Source organism: Osmerus mordax, chromosome 19, assembly GCF_038355195.1.
Source record: "Osmerus mordax isolate fOsmMor3 chromosome 19, fOsmMor3.pri, whole genome shotgun sequence".
Classification (NCBI taxonomy): Eukaryota; Metazoa; Chordata; class Actinopteri; order Osmeriformes; family Osmeridae; genus Osmerus; species Osmerus mordax.
The window spans coordinates 8,859,758-8,884,742 of NC_090068.1; the positions used below are offsets into that span (position 1 = coordinate 8,859,758).

Genomic DNA, 24,985 nt, shown 5'->3' on the forward strand with positions numbered 1-24,985 from the left:
AAGTTCTGAAATGTCCAGCAGTGTATCCATGCTTATGATTTCACAGTGCTACCTGTATCAATTATGGCTTAACTGCAACAGTCACACCTACCTGTGGTAAAGTATTGGAATGTTGCTACGATCAACATAGTAAATGGTCAACTTTTACACCGTAAAATTGTAGTGGTCTTACTGCGCCCTCTAGTGGTAGGAGGGAACAGCAGCGCAAAGACAAGCCAATCATCATTCCACTGAACTATTATTAAACCAAAAATTGCCATTGAGGACAAACGTTATCTTAAAAATTATTTTATTATTATATTTAATTATATATCACAGACTTTCAGTGGCAGTTCACCAGTTCAGCATCATGAAGTTACATCTACTACACATACTGATGCATTTCACAGATAGGCAGGTCACATGTAAGATCATAGTCCAGATATATGCATCTAACAAAAACACTCACAAACACATTTGAAAAATGTAATTATATGAAATTTCTTAAATATGAATTATTCATTATTGTGCTTTACAGTGAGTACACACTGTAGTCAACTCAACCATTGGAGTGCATCTCTATACCATCATTCAATATGCGTCTATTGTATAATTTACACACATGGCCTTAATAATGCTTCAACAGTCACTGCACAATACCCTCTACGTGAAGACACGGTACAGCACGCGCTTGCCCTAATATCAGGTTAGCAATGGCCATCAAATCTATTGCACACTTTGTACTTTATATATAATAGACATTGCTTACAATGAAAATGTTCAGTCAGTAACCACAGATTCATATGGTTTAAGCATGACCCAAACTGATCTCAGTCAGTTGACACGTATACATATTCATACCACGCTGTAGTTGTAGTAGGCCCTCTGGATAATGTTTCTTGGGACTATAGTAGCTACACAAGTCTGCTTCTCTATGAAGCCTTTTTAAAATATCTGACATCAATATCACGTTACTGTATACTTCTGTTGGATTTATATCTACATTATCGCACAGTTTTCTCAGCAGGATCAATAAATAGACTGCACTCTTGGGTCACATCCTGTGACAGACTTGGTGCTCCCTGCCTCTGCCTTCAGAGACGATCCCCATCTCTCCAGTACCAACCCTCCTCACCGGGGCCTCCAAGGAGAGAGCAGGGAGCCAAAACACCAAATCAAACTCCTGATGTACTGTAAGTGTCTGTGGGCTGAGCTCTGATTGGCCGGGCGTTTATGTCATTTGTCGTCCCCAGGGCAACCCAGAGCAGAGTGCTAAGTCAGAAAGGGCCAGGAGGAGAGTGCCTCAGTGACCTGACCCAGGTGCCATGTCCACCACAGCTCCCGATCACCATGCTTATCTAGCCAAAAGGTCCACACGGGGTTTCCCCAGCCGTCGTTCAGGGGCAGGGGGTCAAAGGTTACGGAGGCGATCCTCCTTAGGCCGGAGCGCGAAGAGACGACGGTAGCAGAGCTGGACACCAGGCCCTGTGGGAGTCTAAAATCGGGAACAGTCTCAGTTAACAACAGGAGATCCATCCAACAGACACAATAGAGCCGTGAGGAGGAGCTAGGCATGTTACCTGAAAACTGAGGCAGTGTGTATCTTGGGGGAGGGGGACTGTTAACCTTCCTAACAGTTGCACTGCTCCCTGGCCTGTGCCGAGGCTCCCTGTGGCGACTGGCGCAGGTGTCTCACCGTCGTGTCTCCGTACTGGATCCCCGAGCCCATCCTCTCTGGGTCCAGCTCACCTACGGCAGGGACACATCCACGCACGGGTGAGAACGCCCCGACGCTACCCCCCCTTCGCTCGCGCTCGCACGCCGGGAAAAAGGTCTGCGTGAGTGCAGCTTGGCGGGTTACCTGACTCGATCTTGTTGAGGATGGTGCGGGCGCATTTGAGGAAGGCCTCCTCCACGTTCTCTCCGGTGAGCGCGCTCGTCTCCAGGAACATCAGCTCTGTGGAGACAACAAGCACAGGCATGTGCCGTCACCCTCCCGCTCTCCTCCTCGCTCCCACGCTGAGGCCCACGCTGAGGCTGAGGCCCACGCTGAGGCTGAGGCCCACGCTGAGGCTGAGGCCCACGCTGAGGCTGAGGCCCACGCTGAGGCCTGGGCCGAGGCCCACGCTGAGGCTGAGGCCTGGGCCGAGGCCCGTCCAGCCTGGCTGGTGTCGGGGGATCTGCTACGTTACCGTTCTCCTGGGCGAAGCGGGACGCCTCCAGGAAGGTGACCTCGCGCTCGGCCTCCAGGTCCTTCTTGTTCCCGCAGAGGATGATGACGATGTTGGGACTGGCCAGCGTCCGTGCGTCCGTCAGCCAGTTCGTTAGCGCGTTGTAGGTTTCCCGACTTGGCGACAGACAGACAGACAGACCAGAGATTAGGATGGCTGGATGGATAGATTCAGGCTAGATAGTAGGTTCATAGCAGGGCACACGACATTTGAACTAGAGCCAATGTGTTACCTGGTGATGTCATAAACCAGGAGAGCCCCTGCTGCTCCTCTGTAGTAGCTGCGCGTCACAGACCTGGGAGCCCAAGAGCAGACCATGACTCAGAACACTCTGCCAGCGCGTAACAACCAAGGTTGCGAGAGCCTCTATCTCTACATCATCAGACACTACCTGAATCGCTCCTGCCCAGCTGTGTCCCAAATCTGCAGTTTGACCGTCTTGCCAGCCACCATCACCACGCGTGAGCCAAACTCCACCCCGATGGTGTGGCTGGAGTCCTGCTTGACTACATGGACAACAATGCAAACAACAGGTCAGTGTGGACCGCCTTGAGGAGATAAGCCTCGTGCAGGCTTTCATGGGTGATGCAAGGTTGCTTGTTTACTGTAAATGTTCTGGGTGTGTTTGCCTTGACGGGAGGGTTAGAGAGCGTGTGATTCTGAATTCTACAGCTAGTGCTGGGATCTTACACTTGTTCTCTATGAACTGGTGGAGTATACAGGATTTTCCTGATCCAGCACTTCCAATCACCAAGAACTTGAAAAGGAAATCTGAAGAGGAGGGAATGATTAAATAAACATGAAAGGCACAGACATTAGCATGTGGCTAGGGATCAGGCTAGATGGGCTCTTTTTAAGAGTCGTTTCTTATTTCCAGAGTCAAGGCCTCGTCCTTTACATGAACTGTTACTCAACTGAGCCCTGCTAACACTCTTAGATGGCAAGCTAGCAAGGTAGATTTAGCTTCGTATTCGTAAGCTTTAACTAGCTAGCTAGCTGGGTACCAATTGAAGAGAGGATAGGCAATATTGGCAGCTGATGTCGAAATTCATTCACTTTTAAAGAACCCCAATGACACAATGACGACGCGACAAATAACAAACACGAAAACATTGCAAGTTAACTTTGCTCGGCTAGACGGTTAATCTCCAGACGTTGGCGTAAAAATAATTGACTGCCAAGACATGTCTATTTTGCTAGCTAGCTTGGGCTACCGCTAAATAAACAAGCTCGAGTCGGGCTGCAAATTAATACTTTCCTTACCATATGTCTCTGTCATTATCCTTGCCGGATTCAAGTTCACCGGTGGCTGAAACGTTATTTGTGAAGAGCAAAGACAATGTATCGTTAGCTCGATAGCAACTGTGTTCGATATTATTTGGCGTTTATTCTGGGGGACTCATACATCTCTGGCTGGCTAACTGAATAGCTACATTACATTGGACAGCACAGGAGTTAGCGCAGGCTTGATGGGACGTGATGACGATATTGCGACGTTGCATGAGTCTATTTTACCTACAACCTTTTAAAGAAGTGTTAAATGAGGTATCATCTTCCTGTGGATGAGCTAATGCTAAATTACATTTAAATTGCTCTGTGTTCACCTGTTCAGCAGCTCAGCAGCAGATATTCAGTAAAACGCTATGCAAGAAATGTTCAGATATTTATTCAATCAGAATGGTATGCAAAAATGGAAGAAACGTGAACAAATGCAGTTTAACACGCTTTTACTTCAGTTACAGTAGCCACACGATCATATTTAGTCCAGCCATTCAGTATTTTGTGATGGCGATTGATTTGTGATATAAAAATCCCCCTAACCCATTTGACCAAGTGCCTTCCACTCCAAATATTGCATCTTCTTGTAGTGTAAGTATGTGCCGTGACCACAATCTGAGTTTTCATTCTGGCTCCCGTTAACAGACAAATATGGGAAAATGGTAACAAAAGCACTTCCATCAAAATACCCCCCCCCCCCCTCCCCCCCATTAGGTCCCTATAGCCTTATCCAGAGCAGTCCAGGACAGTCCAGGTGGCCCGATAAGACATGTGAGTGACCCCCTCCTCTGCTGCAGCCCCTCTACTCATCACTTGGACTTCAGTTTTGGTTTGGGGGCAGGGGCAGGGGCAGGGGCTGGCACAGGGGCAAGGGCAGGGTCAGAGTCAGGAGCAGGGACAGGGACAGAAACAGGTCTGATCTTTCTGTACATCCTCTTAAACCTGTGAAGACAGTAAACCAGAAATATAGGCCTGAAAATGACAGTTTATGTCATGAGATTAGTATCTTTCATCAATGGCATCTAGAATTGTTGGACTGTTTTGACCTGAATTTTGAAAAACTGAATATTTAATGTCCCTATAGGGTTTGCGCCTAAAAATAAACATGAGTAAAACTAGAACATCATCACAGTAAAATAGGGCTCACATGTTTTTGATTCTCCTCAGGAAACCCTTGACCGCTCTCACCAGCTTCTTTATCCGTCCCTGTTACCCAAAACAAGAGCTGGTTAGCAAACTTCCCAGTGGATTGCTGTCAAACAGTGCTTCTTAGATGTGTCCCAGTCATGACTTCCAGGGTCGACGATGACCATTCTGCTGCCTTACCTGCTGCTTTTTGTAAAGTAGCGGAAAAGAGAAGAGGCAGATGACACCTGAGAAAAGAGAATTAATGGATGAGTCGTCTGTGTGAGTCATTTGTGAGAAGAGGAAGTTCATATGCAGTTGTGGACCGGTAGAGTCTTACCAGCAATCACCAGGGTCAGTCCATTGGTCAGTATTCCCACATAGGACAACAGGTACAACAACACTGCAAACTGAACAACAACAAAGTGGGGAAGATAGTTTGATTTCATATGTGGAACAGGCTTGTGGACAACTGAGTCTAACACGCTCCTGAAACACTATACATCCAAATCCTTTTAAGGTACTAGAGTAGAAGATGTGATCGGTGACCTCTGACCTTCACAGAATCCGTGATGCTGCCAATGAACAGCAGGCGTTTGAGCTCCGTAAGACCAAACGCAATCAGCAGCACCGCCTTCTCCACCAACACCACTGTATCTTCATTCGTCAGAGAGCTGTCCTCATCCAGGTAAGTCCTAAGGGAAACACACAAACACACGCAAGTATTTACTCTGAATGAATGATATGGCACTCCAAAGAACAGCATGGTGGTTTCTCCTCAAGGACAGAGGTCTGGACTCACTGGAAGGGCTGTTCCTTTTCAGGGTTCCAGCGAAGGAGCTCCAACAACTTGTAGTAGAAGCGCAGGGGAAAGGTGACACACAGGATGCCCAGGCCCAGGTAGGACAGCACTGTGAGGGCACTGAGCTGGAACAGGCTGGCCAGGCCCACCACCAGCCCAGTGAACACCACTCCTGTCTTCCCCATGTTCTTCCAGTACACCAGCTCCACAACTGGCCACAGGCAATATGGGTTTATGAATGAGCGAGCAAATGAAACGTGGCCTGACTGCTTTGAATGAATGATCTAGGGAGACAGGCTGATGTACTGTCTACAAGGCACAGCTGAAGGATGTAGCATGGAATGCTTTTGTTTTTGTTTGTGTGAGAGAGTCAACCCCTTTTTTCTTCTACAGTGATGGTGGGAATGATGATATTATTCCAGCTAAACATACTACTGTTATGATTTAAATGATGAAGATGATTTAGAATCAAGAGTCAATAAAGAGTGATTGATATAAACCAGTTTAATATATATCAATCTAGGACAGCAATCCAGAGATGTCTATTGTGTGATCCCTCATTGATGATACTGTATATTGAGGGTGACAACCGGAGCTTGCTTCCGTAGCAACCAAAGTAACATACATGTTGACAGAAGTAGCCACATATACAGATGTTTACCACCAAAATCACTACTTATAATACCTACTTACGCATAACTACCTTTCCAAGGCCTGATGTGTGCAGTATGTAAATGGTTTATATTTGCCCATCAGAGGGAGAGGAAAGGAGAGCACAGACATGTTCACACAGCATGCACAGGCAAGCACACACACACACACTCAATCAGTGAGAAGCATGTGCTAGCAGATCTGTTTAGCCCTGTTAGAGCTGGTATAGCACTGTCCACAACAGCTGAAGCTTCAAATGAGCTCCCTAACCCCAGTGTAAATCTAGAGAGGTAATTATCTAATTAAAACTAACATCAAGGAATCCTGCGCCCACACATACAGCTCCTCCTCGGTCCCAACACGTAGCCCTGTATTGTATCCACAACAGCTGTACCCAGGGTGATTCAACATGGCCAGGCCAGATTAAATCTCAGAGCAGTCATCAATCTACGGAGCCAAATCAGGAGATGAAGGCTCCTGCTGTGCAATTCTGTTAAAACAATAATTTTTTCCCGTTCATTGTATGTCTGACCATCAATTCTAACTCGGTGTGATGTTACAGTAGCGATCTTGAGCTTATCTAGCAACAGATTCTTCAGTGGTCAGTCTGGCTCCAACTGACCTGGCCCTAGGAAGTCCCCTCTTTAGATCACCCACCCCCAGCTACACTCCTCCAGCCCCCCCCCCCCCCCCTACCCCCCTCTATAGTCCACTCTACCTGGAATCACACACCCTTTGCCAGCTTACCTTTGGTGGCCATCTCAGCAGCTGTTGTCTTGCTGCTTAGCCCTCTCCTTAAGCCCCCTGCACTCCCACTGTATGAGTCCGGACCCCAGGCTTTTTTTGGCCACCCCAGCCCTGTCAGCAGTATAAGGTCTGGCTGGCCTAATTTTATCCTGTATTGGATACCCTGTTTGAGGTCTCGCTCTCTCTCTCTCGCTCACACACACACACACACACACACACTCTCGTTCACACGCTCTCTCTTGCTCTCTCTCCCCTCTTACACACACACACACACAACTTGAGGAACCTGAGACGTCACCATGTGCATGAGCGCAGGCAGTTCCGTGGTCTCCGGAGAGAGCCCTGGTTTAGTGTGATTGGTTGATTATCCAAAATAAGCAGTCTTCCCCCAGTCAGACAGAGGGACAGGTTAGTAAAAACTACTGTACTTACTACCCATACCCTAAACATAACATTTCAGAATTGCTGCATGTATACATGTTTTTAGAGTACTGTGAAGATACTTTTCAAACCATTGCTAAATAGACAAACACAATATAAAAATGTCAAAATATGGTTTTGAATTTGCATATGAAATACATATATAAATAGGTCTGATTGTTCTGAATGAATGACTGCGACCACCACGAAGTGCGTCATTCACACAGCTTTCGCTCGAGGCACGCACCACAAACACATGACTCATATCTTCTAAAGGGAGCATCGTTGTGCATAAAATGAGCCTTGTCTCCTCTCCATTCATCTCACTCTCACTCTCCTCCCTTCCATCCCCCCCTCTCTGTTTTTCCCTCCTGCCCTCCCTGTGTCTCTCCCCCTCCTCTCTCCCACATGCAGTACTATGTGCTGCTGTATATAGAAGGCTGACGCTCCTGTAATCCCCAGGAGTAGATGCCGGGTAATCCAGCCTCATCAAAGGTCGAGATTAACCAACCTGGAAGGGGAGGGATGAGAACCAGAGCTGCAGATAGGAGCAGAGGGAGGGAGAGAGGGAGGGAGGGAACAAAAGAGAGTGATAGCGTATGCATGACAGGGGCGAGCTTTTCTGCTTACGGATTGGTGCACAGAAATAGCCAGCCAATTGGATGGAAGGAAGGGAAAATAACAAGACTAAGGGAGAGCTGGAGAAAGAGGGAAGAGCTATGAAAAAGAGAGGGAGACGGTGAGATCACAGGACTACAGCAGAGAGGAATAACCTAGCGTGGATCAATGATGAGAAGCGGAGGGATAAAGAACCACTGAGAAAACACAGGCCGGGGAGAGGAGAGGACAGACAGGAGATGGGCGGGGAGAGAAGGATTCCCAGCCGTCGCGGAGAAAATCAATCAGCCAGACCAACAGCATCCGTCCGGGCAGCCATGCACTGAGGCCTGGAGCTGCAGCACTCCGCAAACACGGCTCAGGCCCAGCACCAGGCACCCGGCCCTGCTGGCCTCAGCTCCCAGCAGCAGGCCAAGCCCTCAACGAGAAAGAAGATCCCCATTGGTCCACTGCACAGAGCAGCCATGAGGACGGCCAGGAAGGGCAACGTGGAGATGCCTGCTTTCGTGCGGCAGCTGGTGAAGGAGACAGAGAAGAGGGTCAGCTCCTTCTTCAAAGGAGGCCGTGGGGGAGCCGAGCCAACGGAAGGGGAGGCAGAGGAGGTGATCCCCAGTCCCTACTTAGACCGCCCCGTTCTGGATAAGCTAACCGAGGAGGGCTGCTCCAGATGGGGTCTTAACTATGCCCTGGGCAGCATGCAGGGCTGGAGGGCCAACATGGAGGACTTCCACAACTGTGTGCCACAGCTCGGCGGACAAATGGCTGACTGGAGCTTCTTCGCTGTCTTTGATGGTCATGCGGGCAACTGTGTGGCCCATTACTGCTCCCAACACCTGCTGACTCAGATCCTGACCACAGGTGACGCTGATTGACAATGATCTGTACCTCTTGCCACATCATCTTTCATCATCGTCATTTCTCATCCGAAACATCTTGAAAATGTGTACCTCTATATATTGAATTTATCCTGTCCTATTGAGATTAAATTATTTAGTTATTGCTATTATTTATAGCAATAACAAGTGTTTGATTTAGCTGATATTTAGTGGTGATGCTCTGAAAATGTGTAATGTCTTTGGAGTGTAATGTTTTCATGCGTGTGCGTGTATGCGTAGGAGCCATCGGGCCCGAGGATGATGCTGAGAAGGTGAGAGGAGGCCTCATTGAGGGCTTCCTGCAGACAGACAAGCAGCTGCACACAGTGGCCCGGCGCGAGGGCTGGGAGCGCGGCGGCACCACCGTGGTGGCCACGCTCATCTCGCCGCGCTACATCTACTTCGCTAACTGCGGCGACTCGAGGGCCATGCTGTGCCGGGGAGGTCAGGTGGGCTTCTCCACAGAGGACCACAAGCCCTTCAGCCCTCTGGAGAGGGAGCGCATCGAGAGCGCCGGCGGCTCCGTGTCCCTGCAGCGCATCAACGGGTCCCTGGCCGTGTCCCGAGCCCTGGGAGACTTCAACTACAAGGGCGCCGAGAACCGGGAGCCCACCCAGCAGATGGTGTCCCCGGAGCCGGAGGTGTGTGTGCTGGAGCGCTCCCTTGCAGACGAGTTCCTGGTGCTGGCCTGCGACGGGGTGTGGGACACTATCACGAACGAGGAGCTGTGCGCTTTCATCCGCAGTCGGCTGTGCGTCTGCACTGACCTCAGGGAAGTCTGCTCGCAAGTCATCGACCTCTGCCTCTATAAGGTTGGTAACTGGGACAATGTGCTTGGTAAATAGAGAAAGAGATACACCTGGATATAAGCAGAGAAGCATTGGTGAACATGAAAGATTATTTACAAAATTTACTAAATGTATGAGATTGACAAATATATGTCCTGAGTCAAAGACACACATTACAAAATGTACTCAGTTTCATAAAAGAGAAAAGCCTGCAGTTATACTTTTAGCTTAGAATGTTCTATTATGTAATAGCATAATCCCCAAGATTATTTTTTGGGGTGCAAAAAATGATTGGGAACACATCCAATACTTCTAACAGGGGCTCAGACTTTACGTGGCCACATCGGTCAAAACACACAAACATAATCTCTTTATACAAAGCACAGGCCACAAGAAGGCCAGCGAGGGACAAGTTGGCAACCTTGTGCACGCAGGGTGATTGAGCTGCTCTGGCTTTGGCTGTCGTGTCATCATCTTAGCGTGGCCTCAATGTTGTGTAACAGCCCTCGAGCTCAGACCTGACCGACGACCTGAAAATGTCACCGTTTCTCGCTCCCTCAAACCCATGCCTGCGCTTCACCGCGACAGTTCATGGCACATCTAGTTTAGTTGGGCGTAACGGCAACTGTCTGTGTTGTGGGAGAGGAACCAAAGTGGTATTAGATTAGCAGGGTGTACGTTAGACAAAGGCTAATTTGGCCATCAGCCTTCCGCTTGATTTAGAAGCTTTTTTTAGCTTACCCAAGCCCTTTACTCTGGGCAACTTGTTCTTCATGCACACAGACACAGCTTTAGAGACTCACAAACTACAGCCAACACTAACACAATTCACACTTGACCCTAAACAAAGCCACCTGTGGCTAAACCTGGTAAACACAGTGACTGAGCTTCTAGAGATGACAACAGGGATAAAGAAGTCTACAAGAGAGAATGGGAGGGCAATGGGCCCTACTTACCACCTGAACCAATTAACCTTCTTGTGACTTTAAGATACTAAGCCTTTCACTAGCACTCCAGAGATGGACAAATAGAACACAGCTCTGATTATTACAGCTCTCATTATTAATAGTGTCCTTAGGGACAAACATTGCCAGCATGTTATTTGATTTGCTGTCCACATTGCTGTGCAATTTATGGCTGTGCATACGAGTGTTCAACATGTGTTGTTTATATATGTTACATGTGCACTCTTATGCAAACAGCATGTCCTCTCTGTGGTGGAACAATGCTTACCTTTGTAGGGAAGTCTGGACAACATCAGCATCATGCTGCTTTGCTTCCCTGGCGCCCCCCAGCTGTCAGCTGAGGCACTGCATCAAGAGGCCGAACTGGAGGACCTGCTGGAATCCAAAGTGGCAGGTGCAGAGATGACACACACACACATACTCCCCAGCCATTCAAAACACCACAGCTGTGATGTAATCGTTCTATCGAGCTTGAAGAGTATTCATACTGGCAATCCAGTCCAAATCCAATTTAAAAATAACAAGTGCAGTGGGATGCATATCCACTAGAGTCTCCACATTAACAGCTATATCTGTCTGAGAACTTACTGTAATCTGGGCGCTGACACGGCTTCTCCCTTCCACAGAGATCTTTGAGGAGCTGAGTGTCCGAGGGGAGGAGCCTGATCTGCTGTCCGTCCTCACGATGCTGGCGTCCACAGCCATCCCTGGTCTACCACCAGGAGGAGGCCTGCAGAGCAAGTGAGACAGCAAGAGTGTGTGTGAGTGTTTGTGTCTGTGTGTTTGTGTGTGTGTTTGTGTGTGTGTGCGTTTATGTGTGTTCAGAGAACAAATAATCAATTGCAATTTAGAAGGGGCATGCGATGGATGTATAAATAAGAAAAATGAAAAAAAAAGAGAAAAAAAAACTGGAAATGTTGTTACCTGCTTGTTCTCTTACCAATGTCCTGGTTTTGTTTCAGGAGGAACTGTATTATCTCTGCGTATTATCAACTGAAGGAGGCTCACCAACCTTCCCTACCCAATGTGAGTAAGTAAGCTGCAACATCATCTAACTGTTGTTTAACTACATCACGGAGGGTCTAGAAACCGTCTGTATTTCAAACAAATAGTGTCTCTTCCATGGTTTGACAGCGGCCTTATTTCATCTAGGAAGTAGGTGGTCCTGAGAAGCCCATCTAGGCTTGGAGTGTGACCAATCCGTTTGTGGCATCTGACCAATCACACAAGAGGAACTGTTGAAAGGAATTATTTTGTCTCATCAACTCAGAACATCTTACAGTAACAGGTACAATGAAAACTGAAGAATCCACAGATGTAATATATTTCTACAAGGGGGATATTTTTTATGATTCTGGACATAGATCAGCAGCAGCATGACTCAGTAGTTACAGCAACCAAATGTCTGCCTCATAATCATTCATTCAGAACTACAGTCTTAATTAATAAAACCATGATGGTTGATGTTTTTAAAATGGGATTTATAAATGTACTTCAGGAAAATACAGGTCATGGAAGTACAATTGACGATGTGATATTTGGGGTTGTATTTCAGATTGATGTTTTGCGATTATTGTTATCCATAAGTTCCCAAACCTCTCTCTCAGTCCTATGTTTGGTCTGGTTTGCATGATCTGTACTGTGCTGCCTTACTGACCTCTTTCACAGTAGATTTAACATGTTACATGACCAGCCATGAACAGTCCATAAGCAGTCAGTAGACTCAGTAAAATGTTATCGTTTATCATATAAGATTTCCATGAATATGTACTTCTATGATATACTGTGTATAGCTATTTAATGTTTAAAGTAATGACTGTATTCAGCCTAAATAAAGATTATTTGACTGACAGAGCATTTCAGTAGATTCTTCAAAATAACACACAAAACAAACTCAGATTCCAATCAAACTCAATTTTCATTGTTATTATTTAAAATATTCAAATTTGTTAGCAGCTGAAATGATATTCCTTAATCAGTTTAGTTCATAATATATCCACTAGGTGGAGATGTTACTCTTCTTGCTGCAACCTAGTGTTCAGTGTGTGCAAGACATCAAATCTTATCTTCGGTGCCCTGACACTTCTGATAAAGTAATGCTTTGATAGGCATTGAGTCAACATATAACAGCTACATATTAATAATAACTACAATATTAATAATAATACTGTAATGAAAAAACTAGCAGATGATACATGGCTTTTCTTATGAACACACACCTGCACACACATGATTAGATTAGACTCTGTACCATCCTGGTCTTTTCTACATGCTGGTTTCTTGACTGCGCCTGTATCACACTCACTGGAGCACTCTTTAACATAAGGGCATTTGTCCCAAGCCTCACCTACACTACATTACCTTTTAAAATATGACTTCTCACATACATCATGATTGCACTGAACTTCAATGAAACACTGCATTAAAACGTACTGTCCCCTCCTTGAGCTATCTGCAGAATAATGAATGCTGTCCTTACAGCTTCCATACTATTCTTCTGAGGGATATGTAATTAAGCCACATCATTCAAACAGCGATACATATTCATCAGGTGCTCCTGCAGACTTCAGATGGCAGAGAATGCAAATACAGAATACGGCCACATCTCTTTATTCACTGATCGTGGACAGACCCTAACGGACAACCATTGTGCTGTTTTAAGGATCCCAGGGGACATCTGCAGTGCTCTCATGAATCAGGCCTTCCTCTCAAGAGGCCCTCAGAATCTCCCACTGTCTGATTGCCTTCGGCACGAGCCAATCACTTGAGCGTGTCAGACCCCTCTCCAGACTGATGTTCTCTGAATGACGCGCATCTGTCCAATGCTTATCTCCACACAAGAAAATGGGGATATTCAAGTATAGTCTGGAGTTCAGTGATATTGATGAATGTCTGGAATTCACATCAGAGTTGGGTCTGACTCTGAAGCCTCTATCAGAATATAAGTGCCGTATATCTCCAATAATCTCTGAATCTGGTGTAAATGTATGGTCTTTGGCAGCAAGTTACTGTGGATCGCTAAAACAGGTTTTCTTCGTGATTTATCAAGAATGAGCTAGTCACGGAAATGACCATCCAGGTCCAAAAAACAATGTCCGAAGGATATTCCAAAGTCATGTGCACTCATTTATTCAGTGCATGTCTACATTTAAATAAAGCGTTTGTTTTCCCCCATAGCTACACGGGAGCAGAGGCATTCTGGGGGGGGGAGAATGGACTACCTGTCTACACTGGTCTCCTGAAGGCGGTTGTTCATGATTGCGAAGGCGCCCACCCCTCCGGAGAAGCCGTTGTGGCGGGCCTGGCTTTGGCGGGGGCCCTGGTGAGCCGTCTCGCACAGCTGCTTCTGCAGCAGGGCCAGGGACACCTTATTGGAGGCCGTGAAGTCGTTCACCGAGATCATCTCCCCAGAGAGCCGGCGCCCCACGCCGTAGGCCCCGTCGGGCCCCGCCCCGGCATCCGTCTCGCTGTCACACACCGTCTCCACCGAGGCGTCCGTGTAGCGATGCCGGCCCGCCGGGCAGTGGGACGGCGCGGGCTGCACCGCGTTGCGTTTGAGCCGCTGCTGGCGGAGCCTGGCGGGCGGGGGCCTGAGAGTGGGGTGCTTGTTAGGGAGGCAGGGGCAACACAGCCTCCAGCAGCCTCTCAGTGAGGGGCACGGGCAGGAGCAGCAGTGGCCCGGGCACGCCAGCTTGGCCAGGATCCAGTTCAGCGTCTGCTTGATGATGATGGAGATGACGTTGAAGAGCGAGTAGATGCAGCACACGCCCATGAGGATGAAGAGGCAGTTCCCGAGGCGGTAGGCGTCCTGGGCCTCGTAGCGCTGCCTCTGGCTGCTCACCAGGTCCCCGAAGCCGATGGTGCTGAAGGCCACGAAGCAGAAGTAGAGGGAGTCCACGTAGCTCCAGTCCTCCATGGTGCAGTACAGGGTGGAGGCGCTGCAGGCGATCAGCACCGAGGCCACCCCCAGGATCAGCATCACGTAGTAGACCGAGGGCTTCCAGCCCTCCAGACTGTCCTCCTCACTGTGGGGCTCCTCTCCGCCCGACGAGCCGCCGACACCGGCTCGCCTCAGTCGCCGCTCGTGACACCAGCGCATGATATAGGCGAGCATGGTGATGATTCTCTCCAGAAAGAGGTTGAAGAACAGGATTGTAGCAGCACAGCCGATGAGACCATAGAAGATAAGGAATATTTTACCAGCTATGGTAGCTGGAGTAGTCATTCCAAAGCCTGGAAGGTGTGGAAATCGGTGTCATACAATTTGAAAGATGTTAGAATAGAGAACAGAAGAGAGGAGAGGAGGGGAGTTAAGAAAAAGAGAAAGACAGATTTTTGTTCCGTCACAAGTAAAGATCGCAGTGGTATCACAGTGAGACACATATTGACCTCATGCCTCAGAATAGAGGAAAACAGAACCAGACTCTCCTGAAGCTCACTTGAACAGCCTCAACGCTCTCTCACTATTCTGAATACTCTGATCCTACTAAAACATCCTCTTCTGCCACAGAAAAACCTAAAACCACACGTTCTCATCCTGCCACAGCCTGAAGGGGGGGGAGAAAAGAACGAGCAGGTGCTCAGCTCACCGATTGTGGAGACCACTGTGCCAACAAAGTAGAAGGCTCCAGAGAAGTCCCATCTTGGCCGGAGTGCGTCCACTCTAATGCCCGCCCCGTTGGCCTCTTCATACTGACGCAGCAGCATGTGCAGGTCTTTCCTGCTCACCCTGTGGTGCCCAGTGAAGTTGGCCAGCTGCTGGTCCCAGAGACGGCGGGCGAGCAGCTCGGAGGGGCGCTCCAGAGCGGAGAAGATGGCCGCTCCACACATCAGGTAGCACAGGATGAGCCCGGCCAGGAGACAGAAACGTGCATTGTCCTCGTTTAGTGGCAGCCGAGAGCAGCAGCCACCGCGCCTACGAGCCATAACTGTGGTTGGCCCAGCAAAGACACACCACTGCACTAACATGCACCTCCCACACCAATCTGTTCGTTCCCTGTTAACACACTACACACAGCAAACCAACAACAACACATAATGCACTGACTACAATGGAGGTTTGTCCAAAAGCCTTTCTGTGATTTAAGAAGCGTCCAGGAAGTGTCCAGGTTGACAGAATAAGACAAGGATAGTTCCATAAACACAAGGAGTAGTCCTATAGGCTGGTAGGGAATAACCAGAAGATCTGGACCAGAGGGTATTATGGGTTGGTACCAATGAGCCTTTCACAGTGAAGTGATGTCCATTCAGTTGAATGGCCATACAACTGCTCTGGAATTTTCCGTCCTCCAACAAATTGTTTAGCATTCTTAATATTCTATGTTGGTCTATGTTCTGATCTGAAATAAATGAGACCAATGAAGATGCATAAACATACACTCCACAAAACTCCTAGGAGATGTTAAACAATATGCTTTAACATGCCTAAATAGTAAAGCAGCACAAACAGTAGATTGATTATACCGTTTTTAAATTATTTACGATTTTGGATTATGCATCATAGTAACAATATAGCAATTAATTACTAAAATTGACTAATATTAAGAAATTATTGTATTACATTTAAAATAAATCAAATGAAAACTCGATTTTAGATACCACCAAATAGTTTTCGTTTAAAAGAATCTGAATCCGCATCCGCAATTTGGTAAGACAACTCACCGTGCGTCGAGTTCCACGGTCTTTTGAGAGTAGACTGCTTGCACGGTCAAAAGTGATCAAGTAAGACTTGGGGATTCATCTTTTTTGTTGAAAAGTGAAAGGCTCTATGACTCAATGTTGACATCATATATTCATTAAACACAATACTCCGGACGGTACGTGTTTGTGTGTGCGTGAGGAGCGATAGAGAATAGAGAGAGAGAGAGCGAGAGAGAGAGAGCGAGAGAGATAGAGAGGAAGGAGGCCACATTGGCCACCTTGATTGGTGTAATCATCTCTTGATTTTAGGAGCAGTCCTCCAGCCTAATCAATGTTCAATCTAGTTTCCTTCTGACTTTCCTCATTTTCAATATATTATGCTGTAATCAAACTACAGGTTGTTGTTTTTGCCATGCTTTCATTGACCATTAGCATATTTTTAATGCGCACCTGAAAGCCGGTTCATGATTAAATCAAATGTAGTAAGCATTGTACACTGCTACTGGAAAGTTTTGTCATCTGCTCTGTAGACAGAGTGGGTGGATCTGCTTTGTTCACCCTGATTGTTGTCTGTGTCTGTCCCTTCCTTTAATCTTGGATGTAGGGCGAGGGAGAGGCCAGGGCCTCATCCTTTTTGGATCCTGTTTTCTGCAAGAGTAAGTGCCCAGGTGTAGAAGAAAGAGACCACATATGTAAACGTGATGACACTTGCTTTAATAACACCTGGAACATATCCTCGGACGATATCTGCGTGATTCATGTTTTTCCTATCATTAAGTGTATCTGACATGCTATATTTGAATGATAAAAAACATTGTTGATTTTAGTATCACCTATATATGATGAATATGAAGAAGAGAGTTTTGTTATATTCTGCATTTTTTATTTTAAACCTTTTCATTTAAGCATTTCTTATTCGACATATAATTAAAGAATAATAAGAGTCAACACACAGTGACATGGTTATTATGATACAACTGCCAACTTATGTGGCATGGAATTATAAGGATGAATAAACTGGACATATATTTAAAAGCATGATTATTTTCAATGAAAACATAGAGTGGAAATGTGATGGGATAATGTAATCCAGTTGGTCTCTTCGTGGCCAAGAGACAGTGTTGACATTTACAGAAGGCACTGTAGACATATACACACAAAAATATAATGACAACAAAACCAGAAATATACTCAACACAGACAGGAAGAGACAGACTGCAAAGAGACAGTCTCAGAGGAGTGGGGAAGATTCAAAAGCTTGTACTCGAGCAGCAAATATCAGCACATGCTTTTCAACTTCTGTGTTTATTTCTTGCTGTGAGGCATTTGGATTCTTCTGCAAAAAGTCAACAATGCTCTTGATACATTCTCCCTGTGTGAAGGGAAAAACAGTGGGTTTAGACTTTTACTGTATATTAACTAATATAATACTGTATATTAAATAATCCAATTCAAACAAATCACTGTGTGGCAATATGTAAACATAGGATCACGTTCATCCCATCTTGTCCATTTTAAAATACACAAACCTTATAGGCATCCACTTTCCCTTGTCCAGTAATCCGGTTCATGAGCTCTCGTGCCACCTGAATACCTGTGACAGCTGTCAATATCCCCTTATCCTTTTCATCGTCAGAACGGAGCCAACCAAGAAAAGCCAACTGAGAAATGAAAAAGAACGAGGACAGATATGAGGACCAACGTAAGAGGTGTACGATTTAACATGTACAAATAAGTAGGCCCATTTTATTCCAGCTAGACTAAAAGCCCTGATGTATTTTAACAGCTTCAACTAACCAGTTCAGTTATCATAGAACTATTTTAATGTAATTTGGATAAAAGCGTCTGCTAAATGAATACATTTAATTTCTGTAGCGTTAGAGGTGGAAAACCACCTCTACAGAAACCGCCATTGTTTTACCTGTTGAACTAACTGCGAATTTGACATTTCACCCCCTGAGCTGGTTGGCATTGACATATTCGTAATTTGCTGTTTTACTAGGTAAAGTTGTTAACTTTGTAATTGGTAGCACACTATATAGGTAGCTAAATACAATAATCTAGATTAGAACAACGTTAACGCGATAATCTTGCCAGCCCAAAATGCACCATCCCTTGCAGACCAACTTCCTGTTTACATTTTCTTCTTTATGTGTTCTGATTTACGATAAGATCATTTTACTCTCTACTGCTACCTACTGGTTAATGCGGTCACAGGATGCAATTTACACATTGCCAGGAGCAGGGTATTCCCAAAAGATGACCTCTAGAATACGTTAAATTATATGACAGAATACTCATTAACACAGTAATCATATATCATGTTTATTCTGAAAATAAATGCAATTGAAGTTTGACAAAGTGTATCTGAACGATAAGAGCATCCAATATGCTCTATCCCAAAGCTGAATACTCTTCACAAGTCATCATTATTTTATACAGCACTGACAATTGCTTACAAACAATATAGAGGTATGATAGATTAAAATAAATATATTGGTCAGGTCTCTCTTGATTTAGAGAAAGTGCCTAGCTGCTTTGTATTCACATCTTTCAGTTGTTCCAGCTGCCGTTCCCCACGCCTGTAAAGGTATTCTATGTGCATGACATCAGTCTTTTTGAGGCGGGAGTTTTCTCGAAATTCATCCCGTATTCTGGGTAAGAAGCCTGGCTTGTCCTGGCCAGCTCGGAGGAACTGTCGATAGAGAGACAACACCTGCTTCTGCAGTTTACTGTGACGCACCATAGTTTGGGGCACTGGGCTCTGAGAGTGGCTGCTGCCGATGTTAGAGAAGCACCAACCAGAGATTTGGACTGGGGGAGGAATCTACTGACGTCGTTGTTAAAAGTCAAGCATCAGTGCAAGTACCACCTAAGAAAATGGGTAAAATACATTCGTAAGTTAGATGACATTGGAGGCTTATCAACAGAATAACTAAGGTTATTAGATGATCATGTAATGATCGCCTGTTTGTCCAAAGCTACCAATATAGATTATACAAATACCTTAAATGCCCTAGGCCTATTTGTAAGTTCACATTGGTGAAAATCGTCTGCTAAATGAATAAAATGTAACTGGTACATATTGCAACAGCTTTCAATGTAGTGTACTCTATCTATCTGCTAGCTCTGTGTTTGAAAGTTTAAGTTAGCTAGCTAACCTATAAGCATTCGCAACTTACCCTGTACCACTCAATGTCAACGTAGAAAGATGGTTCAGTTATCCTGGAAGGTTGATATACGGAGAGGATCTTTCATTTATAAATTCTAGGAGGGGACTTCTAAATAATATATATTTTGTGCTCTTCTAGCACCACTGCTGCTCGACCTCAGTGAACATGTTTGTTGTTGCGAAAACGAAAGACGACGATTCTGTTACAATGGGGTTACACTGCCCTCTAGTGACTTGGCTGTTTTACTTACACGAATATGAAACGGTGCCAATCCCTGCACCTAAAAACAATAGATCAAACCTATTCGGTTGGCAGGTCATCTTTATCTTTATTAACAAAATATATTTTGCACAGCCACCGTTAACTTTGCATAATACCAATGCACAGTAATATAAACATTGCAGTAGATACCAGGTTAGTAAGTGCAATTCAATAGGCTTAAGGTACAGTACTGTATACCTTATATGGACGTGCGACTCACATGGTAAAATGGTTATTTCACTCATTAGCAAAGCAGTCAGTCAATGGGTTGAATTAGATTTGTAGTAACTGAATGAAGTGTTGATCCTTAGGCTATCTGTGTTACAGACCTTATTATTTCAAAGCATATGTATCACCAATAGATGCTATGATGTACAGTAGAATATAAATTGCATCTTAATTAGCAGTAACTTGTGTTTAGCCAGTAATCCACTCTAATTACTAAGTAAAGGGCTAAGGTTTGAAGTTGATTGGAGTTTCTATGACTCTTTCATAAGAGATTGGCACTAAGAGAAAATGCATTACCTTTACTTTATATGTGCATAATAAATGCACTGACATCAATACATTTGGTTACACTCAATGTGTTCTCTACTTTAAAGTCTGAGTAGTTGGAAAAGGGATATTACATAATTTTAAGTATTTTCACCAACTACATACATCATTATCTTCAAAGTCTTCAACATCATGTTACAGTTCACGTTTTACCACCACATACTTACTGGTATGGGTTTAACCATATAAATAACATTACAGTAGCTATTGTTTGAGAAAATGTTTCTGATCTATACCACACCAGTTGGAATGAATATAACATCAGTGCTAAACAGTCCTTGGACATTATTCCTAATGGATCAGAGCCCCAGATATTCAGCCAGGAACACCACCACTACCTTGATGAGGTTCTCCACAGTCGCAGAATGGATGTGCTGCGTTGTGTCCTCCAGAGTGTGCAGAAAGGAAGGGAAGGGCGTTGCGATCATATGCAGCACAGGAACACCTGCAGCCATGGAAGGTGGACGTGGGAAGGGTAACGAGACAGGGAAGGGGAGTAGACTAATGAGACAGAGTGGAAGCCAGAGGGCACTCAGGATAATCAAGGGGAAAGAACAGTTCATAAATCTAACTCTGCTTCCCTAACCTAACCTATCCATGGCTATCTGGACTGGTATACATGTAGATACACGACCAGCAAACACAGACTCCTACTCAGACATTCGAGACGTAAATATAATATCCAACAGTCGAACCACAAGTGTTTGTGTGTGCTCCCTTACCCTTTTTCAGAAAGGGCAGGTGGTCGTCGTCGACGGGACCCATCTGAATGTCCTTCCTGAAGTAGCTCTGCTCTCTGGGGTGGGAGGCCAGCAGACCCAGCTTGTGGAGCTTCTTCTCTGTCAGTAGCGACACCACACCACCGCGTCAGAGAGCAGGCACGAGGGAGGGGGACCACCAGAGACAGGAACAGCAAAGGGAGGAAAGTATTTTCCACATGAGCCATGGTCTACGGTTTCAGTGACATTCTGCCTATTAAACGCAAATGCTAGGAGAGCGAGAAGGTCTGGAGGGTCTTCCTACCAATAAATATGAGTCGATCAAACCAGCGGACTGTGTCGTCGAAATGGCTGATGAATGTTGGGTCAGGGGCACCAATGAGATTGAACAGAACAAATAGATCCTGAGAATTAGAATGACAATTTAGCACCCATCATGAGGCTCAGAAAGGGTCAAAAGATCCAAGCCTCTCGATCATCTTAGCCTTACCAGGGCCTGAAGGAGGGTGGTGTCTTTAGCTCCAGATGGGTGGGGATTGCGGGACATTTGGTCGGCGAGGTAACGTGAGCCGTAAAGAGAGTCTGCCGGGGTCCACTCCCCAAACGCCTCCTCGCCATCGAAGAACACCAACTGCAAGGTCACCTGGGACATCTTTAGCAAACAGGAACACAAAATGGAAGAATGGACGTTTCTTGAGTCTGTAAACCGGTCTGTCTCAACAATATTCCAGTGCTGGTGATGATATGGTGTAATCCAGCCAGAATATGAGTCAGTATTCATTCTATTTGTGACTAATCCCTTGGTGTTCATTATTAAATAAGAATACATTAATAATTTGTGACCCTGGGTCAGATTTTCTATGAATAGACTGACAACCCTGAAGACAGGTAAACACTTCAGCAGGCCAGGCAGTGGACACTGTGAAAGCTCACCCAGTCATCAGTTTTCCCGCAGCTTTCTGCAAAACTGACATCCGATATCCTGCTGCAGACAGGAACTTCAGAGGATCTGGCCAGTCATCACTTTCTTCGCAGCCTTCAAAGTTTGCTCACATCCCAACAGACAAGAATACATCTTACCTGTTGTTTAAGCCCTCGGAGGTGTATATCCAGAGCGGTGACCATCTCCAGTATCATAGCACACGGAACAGCAGCGTCACTGGCCCCTAGAAATCTCCTGAGAGGACCGTCGGGGGTTTTCGAGGTGGCAGGGATGTCTTTGGAGTCGTAGTGGCAGGCCAGCAGCAGGCGGCGAGGGGCTGAGGGGTCCAGAACTGCCAGCACGTTGGAGAAGTTGATTGGTCCCTTCGGGGTGGGGGAGTTGAAAGTGTCAATCTCCAATGACCAACCGGCTGAGAGTGACTCCAGGTGGGAATAGATGTGCTGAATGCAGACAGTAAAATAGCATAATAACACTGCAATAACGATACCAATAATACCAACTCTGTGAAACACAGAAATAAATAGACATAGGTTAAATGTCACTTACCCTTGTGTTATCTTCGGGTCATTCTGACCCATTAGTCATTGTGACCCACCGTCGTATTGCGACAAATTTACCACATACAAAAACAAAGTGAAGCCTTTTATTTTAACCGTTGGGCTGTCTCAGACCCCCCACATTGCAAAGGTTAAAATAAAATTATTTTTATTTGTTTTTGTATTGGGTAAAATTGGGTAAACACAACGATGGTTCGTTATGGACCTTTGGGTCATGTGACCCGAAGGCAGCACAAGGGTTAAGGTGGTGTTTATCTGTGAAGTACACTTGGGAAACTAAGGTGCCTATATTTAAATAAAGGCCTCTTTACCTCTCGCACCATACGGCTGCCTTTGGTGCCAGGCAATCTCTCAACCAACATGGGTCTCAGATGAAAGTACCACAGCCGACCTCCTTTCACTAGAGCCACCAGCCGCTTGACTTGGGCGATGGTGGGTCTACTGGGTTTATGACTCAACTGCGTTGGAAGATAAGAAGCAGCATGTAAGTAGGTTTTAATCATAATTCGGCCTAGTTTTGAATTCGCCTATATTTAAACATCTTATCAACCACTTACCTTGTCCCTTAAAAGGTCTGGCTCACGAAAATGTATACTGTCGTCACCATGAATAAGATCATCGTCGTTCTGTTCAAACGATGAGAGGGAAACCCCAAGGGCCAGAGCCATGGCCAGCATCCCGCATAAACAGATGAGAAGCAGTCGAACACGGGACATCCGGAGCCCGTTACAGCGTCCCACGCTGCATTGACAGCCTCCCGCCGGTCTGTTCCTTCGAACGGTACTCAACATCTTTTTGCAACGAATTCATACATCGTAGACCTCGATGCCCTAAATGCTGTGTGTGTGGGCAACACACAGAGTGGGGGATTAATGTCACAAAACGACTGGACGCCCTTTGCCTGCGTATGAAACTAGAAATACAATATGAACAGTTCATTCAATTGGCTACATTCAATTCGATTCATTTTTCATATTAAAATAACACAATAATCGTATTGAGTTGTTGCTTTCTTTACCTGAATCGAGCAAGCGCACCGTCATGCTGAAATATGGAATGTGTCGTAGCCTATAATTGTTGATCTCCCGGTCTGCCTAAATCACCCAGCTGTCTCTTCAGAATAACCTTTTCCAACGTAAACCTACTGAAATGTGGCTGAGACTATAAGAGCTGAAGCTGAGCTACAGTAGGCTACAGCACATTGCTCTTGCATTGATGACTGGCGAAAATGCGCGTGCTGCGTGTTAAGAGACTGACAGCTGTAGCTATATCTTAATTTAAATGTTTTTGTTTTTTCTCGTTAGATTATTCTAAATAATTACACTAAATGAATATACCCGAGGTGTGGTAATTAGGGAACTCACAACGTTAAAATATCAGTAAATATAAACAACACACGTAGTGCATGCTATAGACTGTAACAATACACATTCAAATACACAATGTAATTACAGATTATATATTTTAGAATATGTAAATATATATTTCAAAACATTTCCGCCATGCAACCCTGTAGTTACGTCGGTGTCCAATGATCTTTCAATAGAACGCTCAATTTTATCCATTCAAAACTCGTGCTTACAGGAGATTGGTCGGGGTTTCCATAAAAAAAATATTGTTTGGGGTCGGCCAGTTGTCTAAAGTCATTGTTCTAGATACAAGAGGAATTGAGCTAACCTAGTTAATTTAAACTGCTTTAATTTCCCCCTTAGGTAAGAAACTACGTGAGCATAATCTTACTAATAATACACCTACCTAACAATATCTGTAGCTACTTTTGTTGTAATGCACTTTATTATTGCTCTATTTGTACTGCACTGTAGGTATATCTACTCGCTAGCTAGTTAACGCTAGATAGCTATGTTCGTCAAACTCGCCTCCAACTTTCTTTGTAGGCTTATACAAGATAGCCAGTGGTATGAATAAAGCCAGCCTAGCTACAATTACTGGATCCGTTTGCCATCCCGTTCAAATAAAGGGCGCTAGCTAGCTTGATCTATTTTAGATTAGACTCGAGAGGGCCCGAATTTATTATTATTATTATTATTTTTTAATATTGGTCCATCCTGCAGATATTTGTGACGCCTCCTTTCGGGAGATTTGAGTAATGGCACCTGGACCCAAGGCCAGAGAGACAACTCAGAGGAGAAGGTAAACTGAAGAAATTGAATGTGACATAACGTGTGTGTCAAACTAATGAAAGAAAAACAGATGTTCAGCAGCATTTGTACAATACTATGATTTATACTGTTCCGTATTTGGATTATGCCTCACAGAAAGACTAAACTTGATTGGAGCACATGCTGGAGCAACAGTCTGAAAGAGGTGGCTGGTCTGCTGCCTATGACTGAACCTAGACGTGGCAGAGCTCTTACAAAGGTCTAGTTTCATGTTTTGATGTATTTTAATTTGTATATATGTATTTTGGTACACATTTGAATTGGTATTAACATACTTACTAACTAGTAAGTAGTGATACAGTAACATTAAACGTGCAATCTGTGTTTCCAGTTGATCACCTCTTCCCTTTCCCTCTTTAGAAAGAGACACTGATCAACATGCTACTCTACTTTGACTTCCTTCACGATAAGATCCAGAACCTTCAGAGTTGTCTGCCTCCCCACTGCCTCCCCCAGGAGCCAGACACAGGTACATCAA

At 45.3% G+C, this 24,985-nt stretch overlaps 6 protein-coding genes and 1 long non-coding RNA gene across 9 annotated transcripts; 1 reads left to right on the forward strand and 6 right to left on the reverse strand.

Moving 5' to 3' along the window:
- Positions 1-272: 272 nt before the first annotated feature.
- On the reverse strand, positions 273-3,603 carry LOC136962984 (ras-related protein Rab-4B-like). 2 transcript variants are annotated; one of them, XM_067256936.1, is made up of 8 exons: positions 3,474-3,603; positions 2,901-2,981; positions 2,602-2,716; positions 2,443-2,505; positions 2,172-2,326; positions 1,841-1,936; positions 1,560-1,728; positions 273-1,474 (listed from the first exon to the last, which is right to left on the reverse strand). In XM_067256936.1, exons 1-7 carry the CDS (start codon positions 3,487-3,489, stop codon positions 1,610-1,612), a joined length of 645 nt encoding a protein of 214 aa, XP_067113037.1. In that variant the 5' UTR covers positions 3,490-3,603; the 3' UTR covers positions 273-1,474; positions 1,560-1,609. The 2 variants fall into 2 exon arrangements, with proteins under 2 accessions (XP_067113037.1, XP_067113036.1); XM_067256935.1 differs by lacking the exon at positions 273-1,474 and having other exon boundaries at positions 1,588-1,728; positions 1,841-2,326.
- A 591-nt stretch (positions 3,604-4,194) lies between these two features.
- Positions 4,195-6,891, reverse strand: rtn2b (reticulon 2b). Its single transcript, XM_067257316.1, has 7 exons — positions 6,814-6,891; positions 5,416-5,626; positions 5,170-5,308; positions 4,954-5,023; positions 4,815-4,861; positions 4,636-4,694; positions 4,195-4,430 (listed from the first exon to the last, which is right to left on the reverse strand). Exons 1-7 carry the CDS (start codon positions 6,824-6,826, stop codon positions 4,298-4,300), a joined length of 672 nt encoding a protein of 223 aa, XP_067113417.1. The 5' UTR covers positions 6,827-6,891; the 3' UTR covers positions 4,195-4,297.
- Positions 6,892-8,078: 1,187 nt separating this feature from the next.
- On the forward strand, positions 8,079-12,257 carry ppm1nb (protein phosphatase, Mg2+/Mn2+ dependent, 1Nb (putative)). 2 transcript variants are annotated; one of them, XM_067257196.1, is made up of 6 exons: positions 8,079-8,709; positions 8,967-9,538; positions 10,756-10,873; positions 11,106-11,220; positions 11,442-11,509; positions 11,632-12,257. In XM_067257196.1, the coding sequence occupies exons 1-6, from the start codon at positions 8,316-8,318 to the stop codon at positions 11,646-11,648; spliced, it is 1,284 nt and encodes a 427-aa protein (XP_067113297.1). In that variant the 5' UTR covers positions 8,079-8,315; the 3' UTR covers positions 11,649-12,257. The 2 variants fall into 2 exon arrangements, with proteins under 2 accessions (XP_067113297.1, XP_067113296.1); XM_067257195.1 differs by having other exon boundaries at positions 11,442-11,505.
- Positions 12,258-13,696: 1,439 nt separating this feature from the next.
- Positions 13,697-15,405, reverse strand: kcnk12l (potassium channel, subfamily K, member 12 like). Its single transcript, XM_067257580.1, has 3 exons — positions 15,069-15,405; positions 14,139-14,712; positions 13,697-14,054 (listed from the first exon to the last, which is right to left on the reverse strand). The coding sequence occupies exons 1-3, from the start codon at positions 15,403-15,405 to the stop codon at positions 13,697-13,699; spliced, it is 1,269 nt and encodes a 422-aa protein (XP_067113681.1).
- A 1,408-nt stretch (positions 15,406-16,813) lies between these two features.
- On the reverse strand, positions 16,814-18,273 carry LOC136963333 (uncharacterized). Its single transcript, XR_010878982.1, has 3 exons — positions 18,041-18,273; positions 17,649-17,780; positions 16,814-17,491 (listed from the first exon to the last, which is right to left on the reverse strand). It is a non-coding gene; the product is annotated as an uncharacterized lncRNA (long non-coding RNA).
- A 164-nt stretch (positions 18,274-18,437) lies between these two features.
- sdhaf1 (succinate dehydrogenase complex assembly factor 1) lies at positions 18,438-19,469 on the reverse strand. Its single transcript, XM_067257211.1, has 2 exons — positions 19,302-19,469; positions 18,438-18,991 (listed from the first exon to the last, which is right to left on the reverse strand). Exon 2 carries the CDS (start codon positions 18,863-18,865, stop codon positions 18,620-18,622), a length of 246 nt encoding a protein of 81 aa, XP_067113312.1. The 5' UTR covers positions 18,866-18,991; positions 19,302-19,469; the 3' UTR covers positions 18,438-18,619.
- A 149-nt stretch (positions 19,470-19,618) lies between these two features.
- qpctlb (glutaminyl-peptide cyclotransferase-like b) lies at positions 19,619-23,468 on the reverse strand. The gene is made up of 8 exons (XM_067257212.1): positions 23,346-23,468; positions 22,885-23,164; positions 22,639-22,785; positions 21,908-22,210; positions 21,318-21,479; positions 21,132-21,231; positions 20,831-20,947; positions 19,619-20,553 (listed from the first exon to the last, which is right to left on the reverse strand). The coding sequence occupies exons 2-8, from the start codon at positions 23,116-23,118 to the stop codon at positions 20,408-20,410; spliced, it is 1,209 nt and encodes a 402-aa protein (XP_067113313.1). The 5' UTR covers positions 23,119-23,164; positions 23,346-23,468; the 3' UTR covers positions 19,619-20,407.
- Between the last annotated feature and the right edge of the window lie 1,517 nt (positions 23,469-24,985).

Bases quoted from the DNA above. Each gene is read 5' to 3' on its own strand.
- sdhaf1 (XM_067257211.1), bottom strand. From the start codon at position 18,865: ATGGTGCGTCACAGTAAACTGCAGAAGCAGGTGTTGTCTCTCTATCGA.
- qpctlb (XM_067257212.1), bottom strand. From the start codon at position 23,118: ATGTTGAGTACCGTTCGAAGGAACAGACCGGCGGGAGGCTGTCAATGC. The intron at 22,211-22,638 runs GTAAAGAGGCCT...GTCTGCATTCAG, and splicing joins GCAGCCGTATGGTGCGAGAG to CACATCTATTCCCACCTGGA. The intron at 21,480-21,907 runs GTAAGATGTATT...TGTTTGCTAAAG, and splicing joins TCCGAGGGCTTAAACAACAG to ATGTCCCAGGTGACCTTGCA.
- ppm1nb (XM_067257195.1), top strand. From the start codon at position 8,316: ATGAGGACGGCCAGGAAGGGCAACGTGGAGATGCCTGCTTTCGTGCGG. The intron at 10,874-11,105 runs GTGCAGAGATGA...TCCCTTCCACAG, and splicing joins GCTGGAATCCAAAGTGGCAG to AGATCTTTGAGGAGCTGAGT. The intron at 11,221-11,441 runs GTGAGACAGCAA...GTTTTGTTTCAG, and splicing joins GGAGGAGGCCTGCAGAGCAA to GAGGAACTGTATTATCTCTG.
- LOC136962984 (XM_067256935.1), bottom strand. The intron at 2,717-2,900 runs GTAAGATCCCAG...TTGTCCATGTAG, and splicing joins CCAGTTCATAGAGAACAAGT to TCAAGCAGGACTCCAGCCAC. The intron at 2,506-2,601 runs GTAGTGTCTGAT...TTGGGCTCCCAG, and splicing joins GCTGGGCAGGAGCGATTCAG to GTCTGTGACGCGCAGCTACT.
- kcnk12l (XM_067257580.1), bottom strand. From the start codon at position 15,405: ATGGCTCGTAGGCGCGGTGGCTGCTGCTCTCGGCTGCCACTAAACGAG. The intron at 14,713-15,068 runs GTGAGCTGAGCA...CACACCTTCCAG, and splicing joins CACAGTGGTCTCCACAATCG to GCTTTGGAATGACTACTCCA. The intron at 14,055-14,138 runs GTGCCCCTCACT...CCCGCCCGCCAG, and splicing joins GGCCACTGCTGCTCCTGCCC to GCTCCGCCAGCAGCGGCTCA.
- rtn2b (XM_067257316.1), bottom strand. The intron at 5,024-5,169 runs GTCAGAGGTCAC...GTTGTTGTTCAG, and splicing joins GCATCACGGATTCTGTGAAG to TTTGCAGTGTTGTTGTACCT. The intron at 4,431-4,635 runs GTGAGCCCTATT...CTGTCTTCACAG, and splicing joins CTGAGGAGAATCAAAAACAT to GTTTAAGAGGATGTACAGAA.